Below are 24,049 nucleotides of genomic sequence, written 5' to 3'. Positions count from 1 at the left end.
ACTATATCACGGCGGCCTGTAAATAATCGAGTCATCCTACCTACCTACCTACCTACCTACCATGTCATCGTATCCCAATTGCATAGATCGATGCTCATGATGTCAATCACTGGATTGTCGGATGCAGACTCGATTATTTACAGACCGTTACCATAAAGCTGGAATATTGCTGAGTGCGGCGTTAAACAACAAACCAAACAAATCTAATAGTGAGTGACAGTAATTTTAAGGGGATATAAGCACAGTTGCGAGAACAAAGAGCATACAAGATCAAATACATACCTACCTATACCACTGGATCTGGTGGTCTTGCTCGCTGACTTGGTTGATGCATGTCACCGTATCCCAACGGCATAGATCGATGCTCATGGTGCCAATCGCTGGATTGTCTGCTTTAGACTCAATTATTTGCAGACCACCGTCATATAATTGTAATATTGCCTGGTGCGGCGTTGAACAACAAACAAGCCTACCTATATACCTAATTGTCTATCTTCAACATGTCTCTAAAGCAAAGGCTCCTTTATATGCTTGACCCCACATATATTGGGTTGCAAAACTAAAACCTTCATGGGTTTTGGTATCTGTTGTAGGAAAACCAATGTAAAACCTTTGCAAAGCATCATTCATTTGTAAGGAGTTTATGGCGAGATAACAATGTATGTTTGGACAGGAGTGACACAAGGCATTATTAACAGTCTCATTAACATAATACTCTGCTTGTTCATTATTCAAATTTGCATTGGACCTGTTGGTTTGACGTAATGGCTATAATTACTTTGATAAATAGACTACACCTCATGCATGAATAAAGCATAAAAAACACTGCACTTGATTTGCTCATAGATTTTGTTCATACATGTATAGTTGGGTTCACATGATGCACTGTATATGTGCCATTCGCCGGGATCCTGTCAGAGACAGAGTGACCACCTCCCTGTACGGGGACCATACTCTCGCTCACATACACCTTAGCATATATTTAATAAAACAAATTATATTTAATACTTAACCCCATTCTTGAGACACTTGAGAGTTCTTGAATACTTGATCGTCTCTTACAGAATTAGTTTTATTGCACCTTATATTTCAGGCAGCTGATTTCAGGGACTATACTTATTATGTTAGTCTACGTCGACCAGTTGTTACACTGACTGGCGCTCGGAAACAAGGACTGGTCGGCTCAGAGTCAGTATACTGTGTCTGAGTGGTGTATTCATGTTAAATTACGGCATGGTATCTCAGTGGGCTAGCACTAAAAAATGGGCATCAGTCCGGACTAGTACAAGTAGCAACACACACACGCGTGCGCAGGCACACACACACACACACACACACACACAAACGTGCATGCAAGTCACTATATAAGACTTAGTGCAATAATCTTGAACGCGACGTAGAACCCCATTTCACCTCACCTCACCTCACAGCCGTAAGTGTAGATTAGATGGGAAGGGATTGCAAAATTATTTGCTCACGAACATTCTGGAATATATTGCCTTAGAGTTTGCACACAGAAATACGTCGCTCACTAGATGTCTTGAATAAAACGTGTTGTGGGTCCCTACAAGTCTGGCTGCCCCTTTCAAATAAGGCATATTATGTGTCAAACAAACATATGTGCCACCTTCATTCCCTAAGACACAGAGCCTTAACTCCATACTTGGGACCTATTCTCAATCATCGTGGGGTTGCCAGAAACATCATGGTGTAGAATGTCCATGCAAGTCATAGGGGTTCTCTCTATGCAGTTTCTCAATATATTTTCAGGCAAATGAATTTATATGTTAACAGTGAACTCTGAGAAATTCCTAGGCAACAAGAAATGAAGATACTTTATATCTGCATTGTCTTGTGGGATATTCTGAAATTGAAAATCAGTGGTAAGAAATTGAGCTCAAGGTTGACACGTAAATAATTTTTTTTCTTTTTCCGTCATTAAAATACATTCCCAACATGTTTTGAAACTTCTCTGATGTTTATTTAATGTTTCCAAACTGAAAACGTTTTACATTTTAGAAAGAAACGACACTTATCCTGATTACCTCCTGGTCCAGACTCGGTTATTTACAGACCGCCGTCATATAGCTGAGTACGGCGTTAAACAACAAACCAACCAACAAGTTAAAGTCGGCGCCCTGTGTTGAGCGCAACCTTTTGCCCGAGAGCCGTTTATGTTACCGGCTAAACTGGGCTCTTACCCTAAACAAATATAGTTGCGCAAAATAGTTAAGCGCTGCAGATGACGGAAACTAGTTATATACTCTCGCAACATCTCTCGTCATTCCGTGAGACAGTGACAGCAAGGTCACGTAAACGAAGGTCGATTTGCTTGTCTGACAAAAACGTGAAGGTCGCATCACCAAACATGGAGTCTGACGCGGTGTTCAACGATCAACAGTTACCAACATTCAACCCGCGGCATCGTGTGATGTCAAGGAAAGACAGTGTCATGGCTACACCAGGCAAAGAGGGATCCAGACTAGCTCCCGGGAGCTGCTCGGGAAAATGCATCGGCGTTTTCACCAGCGGAGGGGACTCCCAAGGTAGGAGTCGCTATGAGATTCATTTGACTAGTATTGTGTTTATTATGGAGCTTTATTGGCGACAGAGAGTCTTAATTTGAAACATATGAAGAACCGACGTATGCGACAGACGATGCCATTGAAAAGAGTAGATCATTATAGCTGCAGCCAGCAGTTCTATACGATGCAAGACGCGTAGAGCTAGGCCTAGAGTGTGGGACATGTATTTTGGTGATAGACCTTATGGTTAAGATCGATAGGCCAGTAATTCGTGTTTATGATTAGCGAAATTGTGACATTGCCGAATGACATTAAAGCGACAAGGACATGCGACTTTATGCAATGCCTTGGTATGGGCGTGTTTGTAGAATTGGTCATAGACGCGAAAGGATTTCACATAATTTAAAAGCTGGTTTGATGTCGTTGTGAGAGTTCATATGGATCATGCCAAGTGGTACTTGCAGGTCACAGAGACCCTCATGTATCAACAATGATAATAAACATGAATGTGTACGCTGCTTTTAATGTGTGTTTCAATGAATTGAAATATTACCAGTCACTCTTGGCTACCAAGACTTAAAGGATATAGGCCTATATGTAGGAAAACATTTACTATGTAAGAGACATTATTTTGTGTATTGATTTCCCCCTAACATGCGGTGTTACATTGGGCTTCAGCATGTTCAGTTCAAGACCATTCCAATTTCAACTGTTTGTAGCTGGGAAGTGTTATTCAGTCAAAATGACCAAGAAAAAAATAAAACATTCTTAAGAATGGTTTTGGCATATTCTGCAATTGTATATGATGTTCATGATGCAATTTTAAATCATCAATATTGGAACAGTTGTAAGTGCAGATGTAATTTCTTAATAAGGTCAAAGTTAAAAGAAGGATGTTTTATTTTGGTTGGTTGTGTTTATTTGTATAATTCTAGAATATAGATCAGCAATCTGATAACCAAAAATCACATCCACTAGGTAAATATTATTGCCAATATTTCCATTCAGTACAAGTGTACAGGCTTCCATTTACTCGCATTAAAATATTGTATTTTCATGAATTCTGAGCACAAGTGAGTGACTGAATGCATGGTCATGAATTCAATAATTTGACTGAAAATTCTATTTCCGTGTTCATGATATCATTTGGATCATAATTTAAATGACATCTTGCATGGGGAGGTGAAATCCTTTCAAGTATATGAGGGCTGTTTGTACTTTTTAGTTGTACTGTGAAAAATACTCTAGCACTTAGCACCCAGGATGCTTATTATGGGAAATATGGTATGTGTGTTTGATAATTTTTAACAGTTTTGAATTTTGTAACACTTACTGGTCTGCTCAACCAGTATTCCATTGTAGATTCCTACACAAGAACTTCTTGTATCTTCACTTTTAGTGTTTAAGATTCATTTTGAGCATTATAAGAAAATAGGAGATATATTTCATGTGTCTGAGCTAGTGTTTAACTCTGACAGTAATCCTGCAATTAGATACTGGTACCATGCTGTCATTCACAGAACTAACATATACATCAGAGTTAGGAATTGGCACTAGTCCTATAGTCCCTGCCGAACTGCCAAATGGTTATGGTATCATAAGGACTAATAGAAATTTGCCCTTTTAAGGGTTTTGCTATATGTTAGCATTATAAGGACTAGTGGACGAAAACTGTTAGTTTCTACCACTGTACATATTCCTGAGCTCTGAAGTATAACAGGAATTCTTTGTCATTAATATTTCATTATATTGTACCTTTTAGGGCTGCAATGAATACATTATGAGGCGAATATGTATAATGAATATAGGGTAACAAATATGAATATTAAATCACAAATACAATAAGTCAGCAGTTGATTTATTATTTGTTATATTCGTTGAAAAAATAACGAAATACAGTATTTGACATGGTTTGTTAATTATTAACATATTATACATTTATATACTGCACATATCCAGGTACTAGTATCTGCTCAAATGCAACAATGACAAGTGAATATTTTTAGGTACAGGATATGTAAATGCACATAATTGCATATTCATAAATATTTGATTCTAGTGACCACGAATAACGAATTCAATTCATGAATGGATACGGTTCGTTTCACCGAACACACGAGTGAATGGTAACAGCCCTAGTACCTATTGAAGTCACAAAAAGTGAAAGACCGCCTCCGTGGTCAAGTGGTAGAGCGTCATACCAAAAGAAAGTTTAAAGATGGCACTTGTTTTTACCCTGTCTGGCACTCGGCATTAAGGGGCTAAAACAAGGACTGGTCGGCTCGGAGTCAGTATTCTGTGTTTGAGTGGGGTATTCATGTTAAACTGCGGCATGGTATATCAGTGGGCGAGCACTATAAATTGGCATCAGTCCGGACACATACAAGCAGCCACACACGCACACACTCATGCTTGCACGTCATTAAATAAGTGTTGAAAGATAAATTTCATGGTTTGTGCTAACAGATTGAAATGTTTATGTACGACAGATATATTTTTCCAGAATTTGATTGCCAATAATAAAAGGTGCATATAACACTCGAGTGCGTATTGTACGCGAATAGGGGAATGAAGCAGTGCGTATTATATGCGAATAGGGGTCGGAAGGGGTGCTAATTGGGATTGTTCACTAGCCAATACATCAGCAAATCTCGCTGTGGGCGCTTATTACGTCAAACAGAGGCCATTTATTTTGCGCATATTTCCACACCACCTAGGGGCATGCTATTCCCCAGGTCACTAGGTCAGTGTGTACTCAAGAATCATTCTCAGCTCCCTGGGAATATAACCCAAGATGTCTGTTAGGTGCTATAAGGTTAACAACCACATTGCCATCTCATGCTACCGGGTACCCATGCACTGCTGGGTGAACAAAGGCACATTTCAAACAAAGTCACTTGCCCAAGGAGACACCACATGTGGTACATGTGCTTCAGTGTGGGACAGGACAGAAGCCATGGAAACTCATGAGCCAAGCTGCCAAAACGCGGTCACCCATCCAAGGACTTCTCCGCGTCCAACGTTGCTTAACTTCACCTGATTACCTGTGCACTGTGCACAGGGCCACATGCCACCTTATGGTATCAAATATGTGTCAAATAAATACACACATGACATTACTGTAGGCTATAGTATAAGAACCCAAACAACTTCGGTTCCCCAGGTTCGACAAGAACTCTAGACATTGTGATTTCTTTTTGACAAAATCTTGGTCAGTAAGTAGGGGGAAAATATAATAAGAAGACATTTCACGGGAATTTTATGTTCTTCAAAAAGGTTATCTTTTCCTCTTTCAATATTTTAGTATCAACAGAATCAACAACCAAACAATGTTTTGCCTCATGAATATCCCAATCACTGCTGTTATGATATATATTAGTTAAGATTCTTAACTAGCTTTGTAGCTAAATGGTAGAGGTTTTATAAAAGAATAACAGGACTGAGATGGCATTGCTTACTAGGGTTGCAGCGAATACACTATGAGACGATAACGATACACATCACAAATATAGGGTAACACATATGAGTATATTCATGAATACAACAAGTAAGCGGTTAATGTACAGTAATATTTATTATATTCAGTGAAACAATAACAAAATAAATCATCATCATAATAATATACATTTATATACTGCAATTATGATAATAGTAATAATAATAATAATTTATATACTGCACTTATCCAGGTACTTGTATCTGCTCAAATGTGACAATGACCAGGGACTACATTACTGTCATGTTAAATACATAAGAGTGTTGTCTTTGAAGAAATCTTTGTTTGCCTATAATAACTTCTTACAGATATTTTTAGGTACAGGGTATTTAAATGCACATGGCTGCATAACCATGGTTGCAAAAAAATACAGTGATCGCTCGGTACAACGCTACCTTTAGGGTCCAAATAATTGATGAGCGTTACGGACAATCAGCCGTTTCACCAAGGTGGAGTTGTAGATGACCCACACAACAGACTACTGCATGACTTGTATATATTCCATTTTACATAATTATCTTGCTTTGATAAATAACAAAACACCTTTTAATTCTTTTTGGGAAATATTCAATTCTGGTGACCATGAGTAGCGAAATCAATTCATGAAGGGATACGGTTCGATTCACCGAATACGCGAGTGAATCGTAACAGCCCTTTTGCTTACACCAATATTTCAGATATTGAGTCACATACATCTTAAATTTGATTTTCCCCACTTCTAGCTGTTCTGTTGCAGGTATGAATGCTGCTGTGCGGGCAGTGGTCCGTATGGGCTTCTTCCTTGGGACCAAAGTCTACTTCATCAAAGAGGTAACAGTAATAATTATCACATTTTCAAAATGAAATAATGTTCATCAAAATAACAGGTGTATACATTTATGGTCCACTCGCCCTTATAATGATACTATATAGCAACCTTCAGTGTAATCATTGCTGGGAATGAGTAAATAGTAAATGTATACAGTCAAAATAGAGGATTGTTTAGAGTTGTGGTTCATGTCATCACATACTTGTGACTGATGATGGCTTTTTTTTTCATCACTGTCCATCATCTGTCATCATTCGTCAGGAATTAACACAATAAGAATGAGACCCTCTCCAGTGCTGGCCCTCTAGTGACATCATGAATTATGACATTGTCTGTATTCACATGAGTCCTGCTGATAAATCTCAAACCTCAAAACACGTTCTGACCAATGATACTTGTGGGGACTCTGGTACAAGCTGGTTTCCAGTACCCTGTGAGGGTTGATAGGTTAAATCTGGGACATGTCTGATTGTGGATCATAGTTTCTGAACATGGACTCTGTTGCTTATATTTTCAACAACTGGTGTGCCTGGCCTGAACTTGATTTGTTAAACATGTTTAAAGGCTAGTGTAAACAATATTCATTGCTCATTCCCATCAATGATTACACTGAAGGTTGTGTGATGCCAGTGTAAACAATATTCATTGCTCATTCCCATCAATGATTACACTGAAGGTTGTGTGACGCCTGTGTAAACAATATTCATTGCTCATTCCCATCAATGATTACACTGAAAGTTGTGTGACGCCAGTGTAAACAATATTCATTGCTCATTCCCATCAATGATTACACTGAAGGTTGTGTGACGCCTGTGTAAACAATATTCATTGCTCATTCCTATCAATGATTACACTGAAGGTTGTGTGACGCCAGTGTAAACAATATTCATTGCTCATTCCCATCAATGATTACACTGAAGGTTGTGTGACGCCTGTGTTAACAATATTCATTGCTCATTCCCATCAATGATTACACTGAAAGTTGTGTGACGCCAGTGTAAACAATATTCATTGCTCATTCCCATCAATGATTACACTGAAGGTTGTGTGACGCCTGTGTAAACAATATTCATTGCTCATTCCTATCAATGATTACACTGAAGGTTGTGTGACGCCTGTGTAAACAACATTCATTGCTCATTCCCATCAATGATTACACTGAAAGTTGTGTGACGCCTGTGTTAACAATATTCATCACTCATTCCTATCAATGATTACACTAAAGGTTGTGTGACGCCAGTGTAAACAATATTCATTGCTCATTCCTATCCATGATTACACTGAAGGTTGTATGACGTGAGTGTAAACAACATTCATTGCTCATTCCCATCAATGATTACACTAAAGGTTGTGTGACGCCAGTGTAAACAATATTCATTGCTCATTCCTATCCATGATTACACTGAAGGTTGTATGACGTGAGTGTAAACAATATTCATTGCTCATTCCCATCCATGATTACACTGAAAGTTGTGTGACGCCAGTGTAAACAATATTCATTGCTCATTCCTATCAATGATTACACTGAAGGTTGTGTGACGCCTGTGTAAACAATATTCATTGCTCATTCCCATCCATGATTACACTGAAAGTTGTGTGACGCCAGTGTAAACAATATTCATTGCTCATTCCCATCAATGATTACACTGAAAGTTGTGTGACGCCTGTGTAAACAATATTCATTGCTCATTCCCATCAATGATTACACTGAAGGTTGTGTGACGCCAGTGTAAACAATATTCATTGCTCATTCCCATCAATGATTACACTGAAGGTTGTATGATGCCAGTGTAAACAATATTCATTGCTCATTCCTATCAATGATTACACTGAAGGTTGTGTGACGCCTGTGTAAACAATATTCATTGCTCATTCCCATCCATGATTACACTGAAAGTTGTGTGACGCCAGTGTAAACAATATTCATTGCTCATTCCCATCAATGATTACACTGAAAGTTGTGTGACGCCTGTGTAAACAATATTCATTGCTCATTCCCATCAATGATTACACTGAAGGTTGTGTGACGCCAGTGTAAACAATATTCATTGCTCATTCCCATCAATGATTACACTGAAGGTTGTATGATGCCAGTGTAAACAATATTCATTGCTCATTCCCATCAATGATTACACTGAAAGTTGTGTGACGCCTGTGTAAACAATATTCATTGCTCATTCCTATCAATGATTACACTGAAGGTTGTGTGACGCCAGTGTAAACAATATTCAATGCTCATTCCCATCAATGATTACACTGAAAGTTGTGTGACGCCAGTGTAAACAATATTCATTGCTCATTCCAATCAATGATTACACTGAAAGTTGTGTGACGCCTGTGTAAACAATATTCATTGCTCATTCCCATCAATGATTACACTGAAGGTTGTGTGACGCCAGTGTAAACAATATTCATTGCTCATTCCCATCAATGATTACACTGAAAGTTGTGTGACGCCTGTGTAAACAATATTCATTGCTCATTCCTATCAATGATTACACTGAAGGTTGTGTGACGCCAGTGTAAACAATATTCATTGCTCATTCCCATTAATGATTACACTGAAGGTTGTGAAACGCCAGTGTAAACAATATTCATTGCTCATTCCCATCAATGATTACACTAAAGGTTGTGTGATGCCAGTGTAAACAATATTCATCACTCATTCCTATCAATGATTACACTGAAGGTTGTGTGACGCCAGTGTAAACAATATTCATTGCTCATTCCCATCAATGATTACACTGAAGGTTGTGAAACGCCAGTGTAAACAATATTCATTGCTCATTCCCATCAATGATTACACTAAAGGTTGTGTGATGCCAGTGTAAACAATATTCATCACTCATTCCTATCAATGATTACACTGAAGGTTATGTGACGCCAGTGTAAACAATATTCATTGCTCATTCCTATCAATGATTACACTGAAGGTTGTGAAATGCCAGTGTAAACAATATTCATTGCTCATTCCCATCAATGATTACACTAAAGGTTGTGTGATGCCAGTGTAAACAATATTCATCACTCATTCCTATCAATGATTACACGGAAGGTTGTGTGACGCCTGTGTAAACAATATTCATTGCTCATTCCTATCAATGATTACACTGAAGGTTGTGTGACGCCAGTGTAAACAATATTCATTGCTCATTCCCATCAATGATTACACTGAAGTTTGTATTACACCTGTGTAAACAACATTCACTGCTCTTTCTGTCAATTGGGGCGGTCGGGTAGCCTACTGGTTAAAGTGTTCGCACGTCACGCCGAAGACTCAGGTTCGATTCCTGACATCGGTACAATGTGTGAAGCCCATTTCTGGCGTGCCCCGCCGTGATATTGCAGGAATATTGCTAAAATCGGCGTAAAACCAAACTCACTCACTCACTTTCTGTCAATTGATTACACTGAAGGTTGTGTGACAATCCCATAAACAACATTCATTGCTCATTCCCACCAATGATTACACTTAAGGTTGCGCAAATAGTTCAGATTGTGAACATGACTATGGTATATTATTTTCTAGAACTTAGAGCTGTCTATTGTTTGTTATGGGCAGTCAGGTAGCCTAGTGGTTTAAGCGTTTGCTCGTCACGCCGAAGACCCAGGTTCGATTCCCGACATGGGTACAATGTGTGAAGCCCATTTCTTGTGTCCCCTGCCTGGGTATTACTGGACTATTGTGGCGTAAAACCATACTCACTCACTCACTATATTTTGTTTCCAGGGCTACCAGGGGATGGTTGATGGCAGTGACCATATTCAACTGGCAACATGGGCCAGTGTTTCCGGCATCATGCAGTTGGTGAGATATTATACCCATGCCTTACCCATGTCGTAATGAGCATTGTATTATAGTGTTGACATTGAAGCCAGCTATCTTTTGAGACCATTTCGACGTTCCTTCCAACATTGTTTGGCAGGGCCTGTTTAAAGGAACTTGATGTAATTTGCACCCTTTGTATGTTGACATGAAAGCCTAGCTTCACCCAGGTCCCATAAATGTATCAAAGTTGAAACATAGGCCGGTCTTCTGCCAGTGTCACATAAACTAATGATGAATTGCTGTAAATCATAATTGGAACATGTGCACCTTGTCTTGAAGTACCCACATGTTGATGACATCAAGAACAAGACAGCATGACAAACTTCACAGAACACATGAATGAAAATTGTTTAAGTGAATATCTTAACTCACGTTTGTAATCTACGTAATCTTTTTTATTAATTTTTATCAAACTTTTTATTCAATAATATTGTTATGGTGTTGTTCAGCACTTGAAGCGATATGATGTATTTTTTTACCAACAGAAAAAGAGTTTGATAAAAGTGTAACCCATACATAAGCCGACCCCTTTCTATGGAATATATTTTCTGGTCCTCAAAATTTGGCTCATCTACGTCATATACGGTAATATGGTTATTAAAGCTATTGTCACCATCATTGCTTTGTGAAAGGAATTCTAGAAAGGATTTGAAATTCTTATCCCCAAATGCACCCCTGCTTTTCCAAAATGTTGCATCAGAGTGATACCTAAGAGGTATTATATGGGCCGATGGCCTAGACCAAATAAACCGATTGACTAATACTTGTATCAGCATGCTCTGACACTGATGATTCCGATACATGGCTGTTTAACTTAATTCTGTCCATTGGCAGGGAGGTACAGTAATAGGAAGTGCCCGATGTAAGACATTCCGTGAGAGGGAGGGCCGTCTTCAGGCAGCGGAGAATCTCGTCAACTTGAATATCACCAACCTGGTTGTGATTGGGGGTGATGGCAGTCTCACCGGCGCCAACCTCTTCAGGAAGGAATGGTCCAGCCTCCTCGCTGATCTGGTCAAAGAAGGTTTGAAACACTTCAATTATATTACAATCTGATTTCTTTCTCTTAATGGATATACCTCTCTGCATGGAGATTTGGCAACCTTCATGGAAGGTTGTGTTAGGTAAATAACAGAAAATCTTTTGTCCAATTGAAAGAGATGATATTCACAAGATATTTGCTCTGTCAGGAACAGACAGAGCAGAAATAAATACTGAGTGGTTTGATCTCCCTTTCCTGCATATTCTCACAATAGGGCCCCGTAAGCCTCGCAAAGCGCTACTTCTGGTAGCAGCATTTCCGGTGATATGCCTATACTCATGAACTGGTTCTGCTTTTGAAATGCGTGACCACTAATGCTAACTTTGCTAGAGGGGATCAAGTATACAATCACGCTTGGTTGTCATATGACAACTTATATGATAAATTGTCATATTTGGCTTATTTTGGGATAATGTGATTGGTTATTTGTCATTCCTGCAAAGTTTATTGGTTCCTGACTGACAACTTTTCCTTTACCTTTAAAACAATTTTAAGTTACACTTGTTAGAGGGGTACACGAAGTATGTGATCTAGACTACCAGTTGTCTGACTTCCATTTTGTGGAAGCTTCGGTGGTCGAGTGGGTTAGATCACTGGTCGCTGGCGATAAGGTGCGACACTCTGAGACTGTGGGTTTGAATCCCAGATGAGACTCAACCCCCCAAAACATATTAGAATTTGTACTTCACTCGAAAGTGTAGTCCCAAATATGACATTTGCTACGTTTGAACACTTTCTTAAAGGCATTGTGTATTTATAACATTGTTGTGTTTTATCTCATGCCTAAATACAAAGAACAACTTAATTTGATTTTTCTGGCCATTTTGTCAAATATTAAAAAAAATTCAATAAGCATTTTCAAAGTGTTTCATTATACGACTCAAAAGGAGTTAAAGAACACACATTTATTTCCTATGACTGGGTGGATTTTGACTTCTTTTGAGTAGTATATTTCAATTCTGTATAAGAGATCTCCAGCCTTCAAGTTTGATGATGACTTGTCATGATTGTCAATTTTATTTGTTATTCTGATGTTAGATTACGCCAAAACAGTGCATGTTACTAGACTGAGGAGAAAGGATTTCTAGTCAGGTTAAACTATAACTAGTCAATGGCTTGACAGGTTAACAGCCTCTATGGTCACAATTACTACATCATTATATCAATGTACTAGAAACTTGTCCTGGTCATTGTGTGCATTATTTGTTGTTACACTAGGAAAGATTCCGCAGTCAAGCGCCGACCGTTGTTCCCACCTGAACATTGCTGGGATGGTGGGCTCCATCGACAACGACTTCTGTGGTACTGACATGACTATAGGCACTGACACAGCTCTCCACAGGATCATCGAGGCTGTGGATGCTATCACCACCACTGCCTCTAGGTCAGTCCATACCACTGACTTTTCCTATTGTTAGAAGGGTAACCCTAGTTTTCAGGGCATTATCATTTGCAGAAGCCAGAGGTCTTCCATTAACTGCCCGACGAAGAAGTGCAGTTGAAAAGACCGAGGGCTTCTGCAAATGATAATGCCCTGAAAAATAGCGTTACCGTTATTATAGCTAAAATGGATGGAATTTGTTGTCAAATGAAAAGAAACGAAATATCGGTTTCGACACATTTACTGCAATCAACACGAATGTCACTGACCCACTTTTACAAACATGGAAAAGTCATAGAACAAACCAGATGACATCACTATTGAACGTGACGTCACCTATCCCTATCCTATGACGTCACCTAACAACGGGCGTGATAATGGGCATTATCAAGTTACACTGGCCCGCTCATTTCTGATAACATGCAGGCGGTTTAATGATACTTCTATCCATTTTAGCTATAATGTCATATATCTTTATTTGCTGACAAGTTTTGTTTGGACAAGGTACAGTACAGACCCTTTTACAGACCCCTTACCTACATAATGTAAGAAAATGTGCACATGTTGAATCAGTGTGATAGGCCACTGGAAATATCATGTCATGTTTGATTTCTAAATGTAATTTGTCATGAGAGGAACTTTGTGTCAGTTTTATGATTGATGTATTATGACTTCTTACAGAAGCTCCAGTTTGATTTCCTTGCTGTTATATTCAGTATGTGTCCTTGTATTTTTTAACAGTCACCAGAGGGCGTTTGTTCTGGAACTGATGGGCAGACACTGTGGGCAAGTTTTGTTCTTTGTCGACATTTCATCAGGACTAACATCTTCTGTAGTATAACATCTTCTATATGATAACTAGAGCATTTGTCACGAGTGTGTTTTGATTTGAGAAATATCAACCAAGTTTTTGTTTTTTTGCATTTGCTTGGTCATTACAAAAGCTTTAACACAAAACCAATTATTTTTTGCATTTCAAGCCTAAACGTGCTTCATTTTGCCAAAGTAAGCAAGGATAATTTTGAAATGGTTTGTTTGGTTATGCTCATTAAGTAACAGTAACAATCAATTGAATGACAATAGGCTGTTGACAGAAGTATGTAAAGAAACCATTGCTGACCGATGACATGTTGGTGGGTTCAAATCCTAGTTGCCCTGATTATGCTTTAAGGTTTGTCAGCACTAGGCTCGTGGGTTTCAGCAAAGTGGTAAACATCTAAGACCTGCATCACTTCGGCATTCCTGACACAAGCTGACTGTTGGGATGTAATTGAAATATTTTTAAAACAGTGTTGAACAAACTCACTAAGTACATGTAGAAACATTCAGTAAATAAAGTATGCTAACATAACACTTTGTGACCCCTGTGTAGGTACCTGGCCCTCGTGGCTGCCCTGGCCAGTGAGGCTGACTGGGTGTTCATCCCTGAGTGGCCCCCAGAGGATGGATGGGAGGATACACTGTGCAACAAGCTCACCACGGTCAGTTGACACAACAGAGGTCCAGTGTATATATATACTCATCACCTATCACATGTAGATGGGTTTTCAGGGGTTGAATCATGCCAGAGTTTCATTCTTTGTAAAAGTGCAAAGGTGATAAATGGATATAAAACTGAACTCTAAGTTTTTACGAGAAATACGAATTTCACCCCTGGACATATACCATAGGGATAATATTTAATATACATAATAATATACAAAACACGCTAATACATATAAATATTTATTAACAGGAAATACATTGGTGCTAGGGGGCTGACTCGGTTGCATAACAATGCAGAGGTCATGAACCGTGAATCAGTAGTAGGGCCCGAAGCATCGAGACGTGTTGCCCTGGGTCGTGGACCCGGATTGTCTCATGGCATACGTTGTTTGTCCTGGATCATGAACCCAGGATTATCCCTGGGATGTGTAAGTCCTGGGGTCGTGGACGTGAACCATCCCTCCCAGCTGTGGCGTCCTACCACCCCTTTGGGGAAACTGTAGTCCATTCCACGTTATACTGATATGAAAAGGACTATAAATACCACCTTAGTAACAAAACTCAGCCCTAATACAATGAAAGGAGGGTGGGAGTTAAAATCCAGTCGTAAGATAAACAGAGGAAGGAAGTGGTCATGTGAATTGGCTTTAATATACATGGAAAAACACAGACCTATCATGCATACTTTCGACAGATTAAAACTAGCATTGGCAAAGCGAAAGCATGCTCCAGAGATGAATACTTGAAAGTTATAAATAGCACAAAATACATCGGGAACCTTGTTAGTACTGACAAGTGAATAGACCAGCTGGACTGCTGATGTAACACAGATCTCAGATATATTGATACTGACTAGAATGGAATGCTGATAAGAATGAAGCTGCTGCTCAGACAAAAATATAAATTAACATTTAATTTTTAGCTCACCATGACGTTTTCAAATGGTATCCCTTGTTACTGAATAAAGTAAGGTTGTGTTTTGAAAAAAAATTCAAACTTGTTTCCATGACAGCAAGTGAGCCATGCAGTGTTTTTGCTGGAGACATATTTTGTCATTTTGATGTGCTCGTTGTATGTTTTCAAATTTATTTCAGTGCTTTCTGTGAATTTTATGTCGCAGGAGAGATCCTTTGGTCAGCGCTTGAATATCATCCTGGTTGCAGAGGGAGCTATAGACAGGCATGGCAAACCTATCACAGCTGATATGGTCAAAAATGTAGGTCCAGCATGATTGCTGTAATGTAACTATGGTAACACAATCCAGAGATTAATCTTGTAGGGTAAGACCATACAGGACCTGTAAAGATTATTCAATTGGTATGCAATAGTTTGTCATTTCAGTAGAATTATACATACGATCATGTGAATACGCTTTGGAATACTATTACCATGATAACCTCACCTCCTTATTGTGTTGAGAGCAATAGATAAAGACTTCATTATTCAGTATTATTTGTGGCTGACTGTGTTTCTGCTTACCTGAATAGTTGCAGCTCGATATAAGGGAGATAACTCCTTCTCTACAATCCGCACAAGCGGGTTAAGTGACATAATTAAAGATTTGTCAACTGTCTGCAGCTGCTGTCCTCCCGCCTGGGCTATGACACTCGCGTGACGGTGCTCGGCCACGTACAGAGAGGTGGAAGTCCCTCTGCCTTTGACAGGATCCTGGTGAGTGGAACATATTTCACTACTTTTTCTGACTAAATCTAATAAAGTCACAAATCAGGGTTTGAAATTCCTTGTATCGGGTGGCGTTGGGGTAGGTTAAAGCATCCGCTTGTCATGCCAAAGACCCGGGTTCGATTCCCCACATGGGTACAATGTGTGAAAATTTCAGGAATATTGCTTAAAGCGGCATAAAACCATACTCACTCACTCTTTTATTGGAGTACCAGTGGTACTGTTGAAAGGCACTCAGAGAAATGATATAGATACTGCTGTGACTAATGTGATTTAAAATTTTACCTCACTCGCTTCCTCAGGGAGGGGGGACTTGACTCAAATACGAGAACCAAGGACCCCCCTTAAATTGGAACGTTGTTGTGACTCCATACTTGTTCAGGGTTCCAGAATGGGTGCTGAAGCAGTGCTGGCTCTTATGGATGCAGACCCCGACACTCCCGCCTGTGTCGTGTCCCTGGAGGGAAACCAGACTGTCAGAGTGCCACTCATGCAGTGTGTGGAGAGGGTAGGTGGGCTAGGATCACTCCCAACTGACATCTTCATGATGAATCTTTGTCATTACATTTGTCCTGTCTGTTGCTATGCAAGCTCATTTAGCATGGTTCCCTACAAAATATTGTCTTCGGTTTTTTGGCCAATTAATCCTTCATCATAACTGGAAGGAGATATCTCATTTGTGACTTCTGAATAATAGTGGCATAACCATTCACCAAATGTTTGTTGTATTGCGATACTTGGTGCCATATCAGCGGTAGAAACTAACAGTTTCAGTCCACTAGTCCTTATAATGATAACAAATAGCAAAACCCCTAAAAATTGCAAATTTCTACTAGTCCTTATGGTACCTTTACTATTGGGCAGTTTGGCAAGGACTACAGGACTAGTGCCAATTTCTTACGCTGATGATATGAGTGTCATGTCTAGAGGTCATGACATGTTATAGCTGGGTTAGAACTTAGGACTAGCCTGTTAGCCCTGGGCTAGTACAAATTCCTCTGGGCTAGTACACATTTCCCAATTGCGCCATTCTTCTAACATTACAAGGCCATTTCATATTTGCCTGGTTTAGTAAAGCTAATGAGTTTAGTTCTGAACCTCTAAAGATACAAGGGGGCACGGGTAGCCAAGTTGTCTAGGGCGCCGCGATTCGCTGTGCAGAGTTGCGTCCCATGGACACGCCAGAAACCTATGATTGTGGGTTCGAATCCCGGTTCGTCCTGATTATGTTTCTAGGTTTGTCAGCACCATACCCGTGCTCGTGGGTTTCACCGAAGTGATAAACGTCTGAGACCTGCATCACTTCGGGCTTTCCTCCCACATTATGCTGACACGCCGCGATATAACTGGAATACTGTTAAAAGCGGCGTTAAACACAACTCGCTCACTCACTCACTCTTCCGTGCTTGTCATTGCAGAGACAGGATTCTCATTCACATTGCCACATACTGACTGCTAGTGCTACACGTGTTATTTGTTTCCAGACCCAGGCTGTTCAGAAGAACATGAGTGAGAAGAACTGGGAGGAAGCTGTTCGCCTCCGGGGAAAGTAGGTCACGTAGAACGTGCCGTGGAATGTAACTGGATGTCTAGCATCCATCGTACATCTGATTCAGTTATCTTTTTACATTGAAATCCCATTTTGTCCGTTAAGTAGCAGTTCTTGTTAGTGTAAGTCTCATTTACCATTTGCTGATCATATCTTTTACTCTGATTTCACACCACCTACTATCAAGTCTGACAAACCCTTTTGGAACACGTCTGGTGAACTTTGAGTGGCCTTTTGACTGGCAGTGAAAATTAATGATATGGTCGGTGTTCTTTTTAGCCAATCAGTGTCAGTTGATCCAGGTTATTCAGGCAGTTGTACTAATATTTGGTGTAGATGTATGAAACCAAACAAGACACCAGAAAATGGAAAGGTGTGGTCTCCAATCTGTTACGGTTGCATACGTTTCAGAAAAAAACTTCTCTGTTTATGCAAGCTTTGTGAGGGACTTCATGGTAGCACAATACTGGGAACCTCTAATTGCAATAACAAGTGCTTGACAGTCACCAAAGTAACCCCCCAGTGAAGTTCTGTGTTAGAATAGGTCTTCAGCAACCAATGCTTTTCATGAGAGCTGATTAACGGGATCGGGTGGTCAGGCTTGCTGACTATGTTAATGCGTGTCATCATGTCCCAATTACGTAAATTATATATAACTATATACCTGGAATGTTTCTGATTGCGGTGTTAAACAACAGTCAAACACAAACCTTAGTACCTCTGTTTCTGACTGTCAACAATGAGTGTTCATGCTTGAAGGATTCCTTGCTTCTTTTCTTCCAGGAGTTTCCAGAACAACCTAAACACCTACCGTAAACTGAGTAAGCTGAGGCCCCCAGCAGCCCTGTGTAACGTGGAGGGGACCGACTGCCAGGTACGTTCCCATGGTAACAGCTATCACACAAAGTTATACAAATACATGAAGAAGCCATCTCAACATCATGTTGATTACATCGACATCTATTTTACTCATTTGTTGAAGACTTATTTCTATTATACATGCAAAAAAAGAACTTCTTTATTGGAGTATATATTTATTTTTTCTGCAGAGTTCAGGAAAATAATTTTGATGTCCTCTTATGGTTTAATTTTAACGTTTTCTGGTTGAATTGACTGGAGTTGTTTGCTAATATGAGTTGTCTTTAGTAGATGCATGTGTTGAAATACCTGAGTGTTGGGAATTAACAAGTGTGGTTCTCACTTATTGTTTGGAATTAGATGTTATGCTTCAGCTTTGTGTTTTTGAGTTTGGTTGTCTTCTTTAGTAGATGTTTTTCTATTCTTCTCCTCACTTTGATGTCAGTGTTACACAGACACTAGTGTCCCCGAGTCTTTGGAGAACAAGAAGACAGCAGTGGCATCAGCATGATGCCCAGTTTAAGGATTTTTGTGAAACTGTTAACTGTTAACAGACAATATATTTCAAGCCTTGCATTGCAAACATGACAAATGAAACTCAAATATTAGAAAAAACATTGAAGGTATTGAAATTACATGAAATGTGTGAAAATTGCTTATTTCACAGATTGTCCTTTGTTTACCATATATGTTACATTTCCCCAGGCTAACAATCTTACCTCAGTTATTAATGTAACAGTGCTTCAGATTGCTTGTGTTTCAAATGACTCTCAGCAGCATGGGTCAACCAGCCCATTTTTAAACAATGGCCTTCAAGAAGAGAAATATGGGCACTTTGACCTTCTTGAGCAGTAGGGACACCTTGACCTTCTTCTAGATCAATATGGACTCAATGACCTCCTTCTTGAGCAGTAGGGACACCTTGACCTTCTTCTAGATCAATATCATGCAGCGGTAGAAACTAACAGTTTCAGTCCACTAGTCCTTATTATGATAGCATATAGCAAAACCTTTAAAAATGTCAAAATTCTACTAGTCCTTAGGATACCTTTACTATTGGGCAGTTTGGCAAGGACTACAGGACTAGTGCCAATTTCTAACCCTGATATGGACTCAATGACCTTCTTCTTGAGCAGTAGGGACACCTTGACCTTCTTCTAGATCAATATGGACTCAATGACCTTCTTGAGCAGTAGGGACACCTTGACCTTCTAGATCAATATGGACTCAATGACCTTCTTCTTGAGCAATAGGGACACCTAGACCTTCTTGAGCAATAGTTCCCCTTTACCTTCTTCTAGATCAACATTGACTCAACGACCTTCCTGAGCAGTGTGTTCACCTTGACCTTCTTCAGCAATATGGACACTTTGACCTTCTTGAACAAACATGAGCCCTGTGACCTTCTTGAACAATATGGGCCCTGTGACCTTCTTGAACGATATGGGCCCTTTGACCTTGAACAATATGAGCCCTGTGACCTTCTTGAACAAATATGAGCCCTGTGATCTTCTTGAACAATATGGACACTTTGACCTTCTTGAACAAATATGAGCCCTGTGATCTTGAACAATATGGGCCCTGTGACCTTCTTGAACGATATGAGCCCTGTGATCTTCTTGAACAATATGCACACTTTGACCTTCTTGAACAAATATGAGCCCTGTGATCTTCTTGAACAATATGGACACTTTGACCTTCTTGAACAATATGAGCCCTGTGACCTTCTTGAACAAATATGAGCCCTGTGATCTTCTTGAACAATATGGGCCCTGTGACCTTCTTGAACAATATGGGCCTTGTGACCTTCTTGAACAATATGGGCCTTGTGACCTTCTTGAACAATATGGGCCCTGTGACCTTCTTGAACAAATATGGGCCCTATGACCTTCTTGAACAAATATGAGCCCTGTGATCTTCTTGAACAATATGGGCCCTGTGACCTTCTTGAACAATATGAGCCCTGTGACCTTCTTGAACAATATGGGCCCTGTGACCTTCTTGAACAATATGAGCCCTGTGACCTTCTTGAACAATATGCACCCTTTGAGCTTGAGCAGTATGGACACCTTGACCTTCTTGAGCAGTATGGACACCTTGACCCTTTTCTAGAGTAGTATGGGTCCAATGGCTCTCTCTGTCTGACCAATATTATGGTTTAATTCCTATTTCTGTGCAATATGCATCCTCTTGACCTCCCATTCTGGGCAATTTGGGTCTCTAAATCATATCTAGCCATCATTATTTGTGCAGGATTCAGATCACTCTGAAGTATGTATGCAACGGATACTTGTTGACATCTATCCATGGTGATATAAGTAGCTCTTACACTAGGTACTTGACATAGTCAGTGTTGATGGTTGCCATGGATATATATATATGGCTGTTAACCCTTAGTATGTGACATATTCAGTGTTTATTGTTGCCAGACTGTACAGAATGTGAGATCAGACACTGTAAGTCATTTTTGCAGGGACATTGGGATTCTTTCCAGGATCATGTAAGTCTCTTTGTTCTTGTTTTGAGAAAGACAACATATATCTATATCTCAGGTATATAGCTGTAACAAAAAGCAACCCTCGTAACTAAATATATCAGACGTTGTCAGGCAGTCCAAAGTTGACCCGACTGACATTGTTTCTCCATCCTCACATCAATTTGTGGAACAATCGACATGGAGGGATTGTGCATGCAGTTGCTATGGGTACCTATTATAAAGTGTGACGTTTATTCTCCTGCATTCAGTACTACAGCCAGGTGACTATGCTTGTCCTAAGAGACGACTTATGGAATCAGGTGGTCAGGGTCGCTGACTTGGTTGATGCGTGTCATCATCTCAATTGCGTGGATCGATGCTCATGATATCAATCACTGTATTGTCTGGTCCAGACTCAATTATTTACAGACCGCCGCCATATAGCTTGATTATGCTGAGTGTGGCGTTAAACAACAAACAAACAAACAGTACCTCAGCCGTTCCTGATAGTTATGACTGGTAATAACACTATGAAAACACAATCATCTCTTTTCTCCTGAAAATGTGCACTGTTCATGTGCACTGGTTCATGTACAGTGGGAACAAAAACCAATAATGAAAAGTGATTGACGTGTTTATATCTTCTACTGTTGTATAACAGTATAAACAAGGCAGACATTGGAGCCATTGTGTCGAGAATTACCAACTGCCATACTTTACCTGAAGACAAGTCACCTCATCAAATTTGTGACAGAAAATCAAAGTAATCATTGTAATTGACATTGTGTTTTCAGTGTGTTCAGAAAGTATGACACCAGAGACTATGAGAATGACAATATATGATATTTTAAGATTTCAATATTTTGACCCTCACTCTTCTAATTCTATTTTGATACGAGACTATTTGAACAGAAGTTCATACCCCAAAACCAAGCTTGTTTGATGAGTTTGTTCAAAGTGATAGCATCAATATTCTTCAAGAACTCTCTCATCAGTACAGTGTTCGGAAAAGAAGGAAATGGTGTATAGAAAGTTGACATCTCTTCTTCATGCAAGTGAACAAGGAAACGTAAAAGTAGTTACATGGTTGTTGACTATTTGCTTTGATTCACCAGTTGCGCAGATCAGTAGGTATCTTCAAGTCACTTTGAAACTGTCGTCCTAAGCTTTTGCTGTTTTGCCTGTATCTTCAATGAGTTCCCCACATGTGCATTTTGATCATATATTTTTGTAGTCGTGTCATTAGGATCCTGGTTTGACTGCCCAGTTTACTTGAAGCAATGGTGCTGTATCTCCATCTTCCACAATCCAGTGTATTACATCTCCTGTTTAATCTGATAACCACCCATGACTCACATGCTTCCAAGGATCCGTTACCTCTTAGTCCGATTACTAATGACACGGTGCCAAAAATAGAAGTCCAATCAAATTACATTCTTTCCTAACCGAAACTCGTAGCATTATCAGCAGTACTCAACCTGTCTTGTTGCATACCATCTCATATACAACTGAGAATACCTGGTGAATATATGGGTGAGTATGGTTGTATGCCGCTTTTTGCAATATTCCAGCAATATCACAGCGGAGAATGTCCGAAATGGGCTTTACACATTGTACCCATGTGGAGAATTGAACCCGGGTCTTCGGTGTGACGAGAAAACGCTTTCACCACTAAGAATGCCTGGATATATAAGAATACTCAGGAAGTTGTTTATAATTAGGAAGACTCTTTTGGCGTTAAAACTCCAGTAACGTGAGTCTTCTGCTTTGGTGGAAACATGTTTACTTTAAGCATTTGAACAGCTCACTCATACAAGGCCTTCATTCTGATTCAGAAGAGTCATTTTGATTGGTTGTTGAAATAAGCTCTAAAACGAGAGAAATTCCATGCTCAGTTAATGATAGGAGATTGAGATGCTCACATCACTGCATGAAGAAGCTATGGTGGCAAATGGGTCCAGGGTGTTTGTCATGATAGAAAGGAGGTAGAATACCCTAGATGCAGGAAGATGCTCTGTCTGGGATCAGCTGCATCTTTGTTGCCATCGCCAATGTCCCACATTTAATCTCTGTTACAGTTTCTACCAGAGGTAAATTCATAGCAAATCAACATGTTTATTTTATATCTTTTTCATATTTTCATTATCGTACCATTTCTCGAGTTTAACATTCATTTTCTTTGTCTACATAACAAACTAAATCTAATGATCGTCCACCAGTAGTTGCTAACCAGCTAGGGGTTCCAGGTGAGAACTATCTTAACACAACAGCAAGCAGTGATGTCTGTTCTTAATATATGGGTTGTATGATCACCTGTTTCATCAACAAGCATCCAGCAATGTCCAGTTCGGTTATCATTATGAGACCGTTTCACAGTAGATATGACCTGTGAAGATCTGGGGTAGAATAGGTCTTCAGCAACCCATGCTTGCCATAAAAGGCAACTATGCTTGTCATAAGAGGCGACTGACAGGATCGGGTAATCATTCTCTTGGTTGAAGCATGTCATAATATCCCAATTGCGTGGACTGATGAGTGATGTGATGTTCATGATATCAATCACTGGATTGTCTGGTCCAGACACAATTATTTACAGATTGCCGTTGTAAAGCTGTAATATTACTGAGTACGGTGTTAAACCAACCAACCATCCAACCACAAATATGTGCAACTTCAACATATACCTAAAAAGGGTTGACAACACATTGTGTAACATAGATAATGATGTAACTGTCAACCAACAAAGCAAGTCATTAGTGTCATCCTCCATCAACACATGTGCCATGAAACATCCACCAAACAGACTGTTGTATAAAACATCAAGTTTCTGTATTGCTGGAATGACATGACACACTTACGTCATGCAACAAGACTCATTGTGATACAGTTAAGACATTGTTGTGCAGTCTCCTAATGT

The 24,049-nt window shown here is 39.6% G+C and overlaps 1 protein-coding gene across 3 annotated transcripts in view; it reads left to right on the top strand.

Moving 5' to 3' along the window:
- Positions 1-2,296: 2,296 nt before the first annotated feature.
- Positions 2,297-24,049, top strand: part of LOC139474910 (ATP-dependent 6-phosphofructokinase-like) — a 41,016-nt gene continuing 19,263 nt past the window's right edge. The window contains exons 1-14 of one of the 3 annotated variants that reach the window (XM_071258106.1): positions 2,297-2,546; positions 6,758-6,831; positions 10,560-10,637; positions 11,493-11,682; positions 12,919-13,084; positions 13,823-13,867; positions 14,454-14,562; positions 15,687-15,782; positions 16,145-16,237; positions 16,632-16,757; positions 17,734-17,798; positions 18,582-18,672; positions 21,130-21,156; positions 22,248-22,259. In XM_071258106.1, coding sequence (XP_071114207.1) covers positions 2,369-2,546; positions 6,758-6,831; positions 10,560-10,637; positions 11,493-11,682; positions 12,919-13,084; positions 13,823-13,867; positions 14,454-14,562; positions 15,687-15,782; positions 16,145-16,237; positions 16,632-16,757; positions 17,734-17,798; positions 18,582-18,672; positions 21,130-21,156; positions 22,248-22,259 — 1,350 coding nt within the window. In that variant the 5' untranslated portion in view covers positions 2,297-2,368. The remainder of the gene's footprint in view (positions 2,547-6,757; positions 6,832-10,559; positions 10,638-11,492; positions 11,683-12,918; positions 13,085-13,822; positions 13,868-14,453; positions 14,563-15,686; positions 15,783-16,144; positions 16,238-16,631; positions 16,758-17,733; positions 17,799-18,581; positions 18,673-21,129; positions 21,157-22,247; positions 22,260-24,049) is intronic. The other 2 variants (XM_071258114.1, XM_071258121.1) reach the window with 2 other exon arrangements.

This window comes from Haliotis cracherodii, unplaced genomic scaffold, assembly GCF_022045235.1.
Source record: "Haliotis cracherodii isolate W230 unplaced genomic scaffold, xgHalCrac1.p SCAF_1, whole genome shotgun sequence".
Classification (NCBI taxonomy): Eukaryota; Metazoa; Mollusca; class Gastropoda; order Lepetellida; family Haliotidae; genus Haliotis; species Haliotis cracherodii.
The sequence above is the reverse complement of the archived record's forward strand: the minus strand, read 5'-3'. Positions and strand labels throughout refer to the sequence as shown.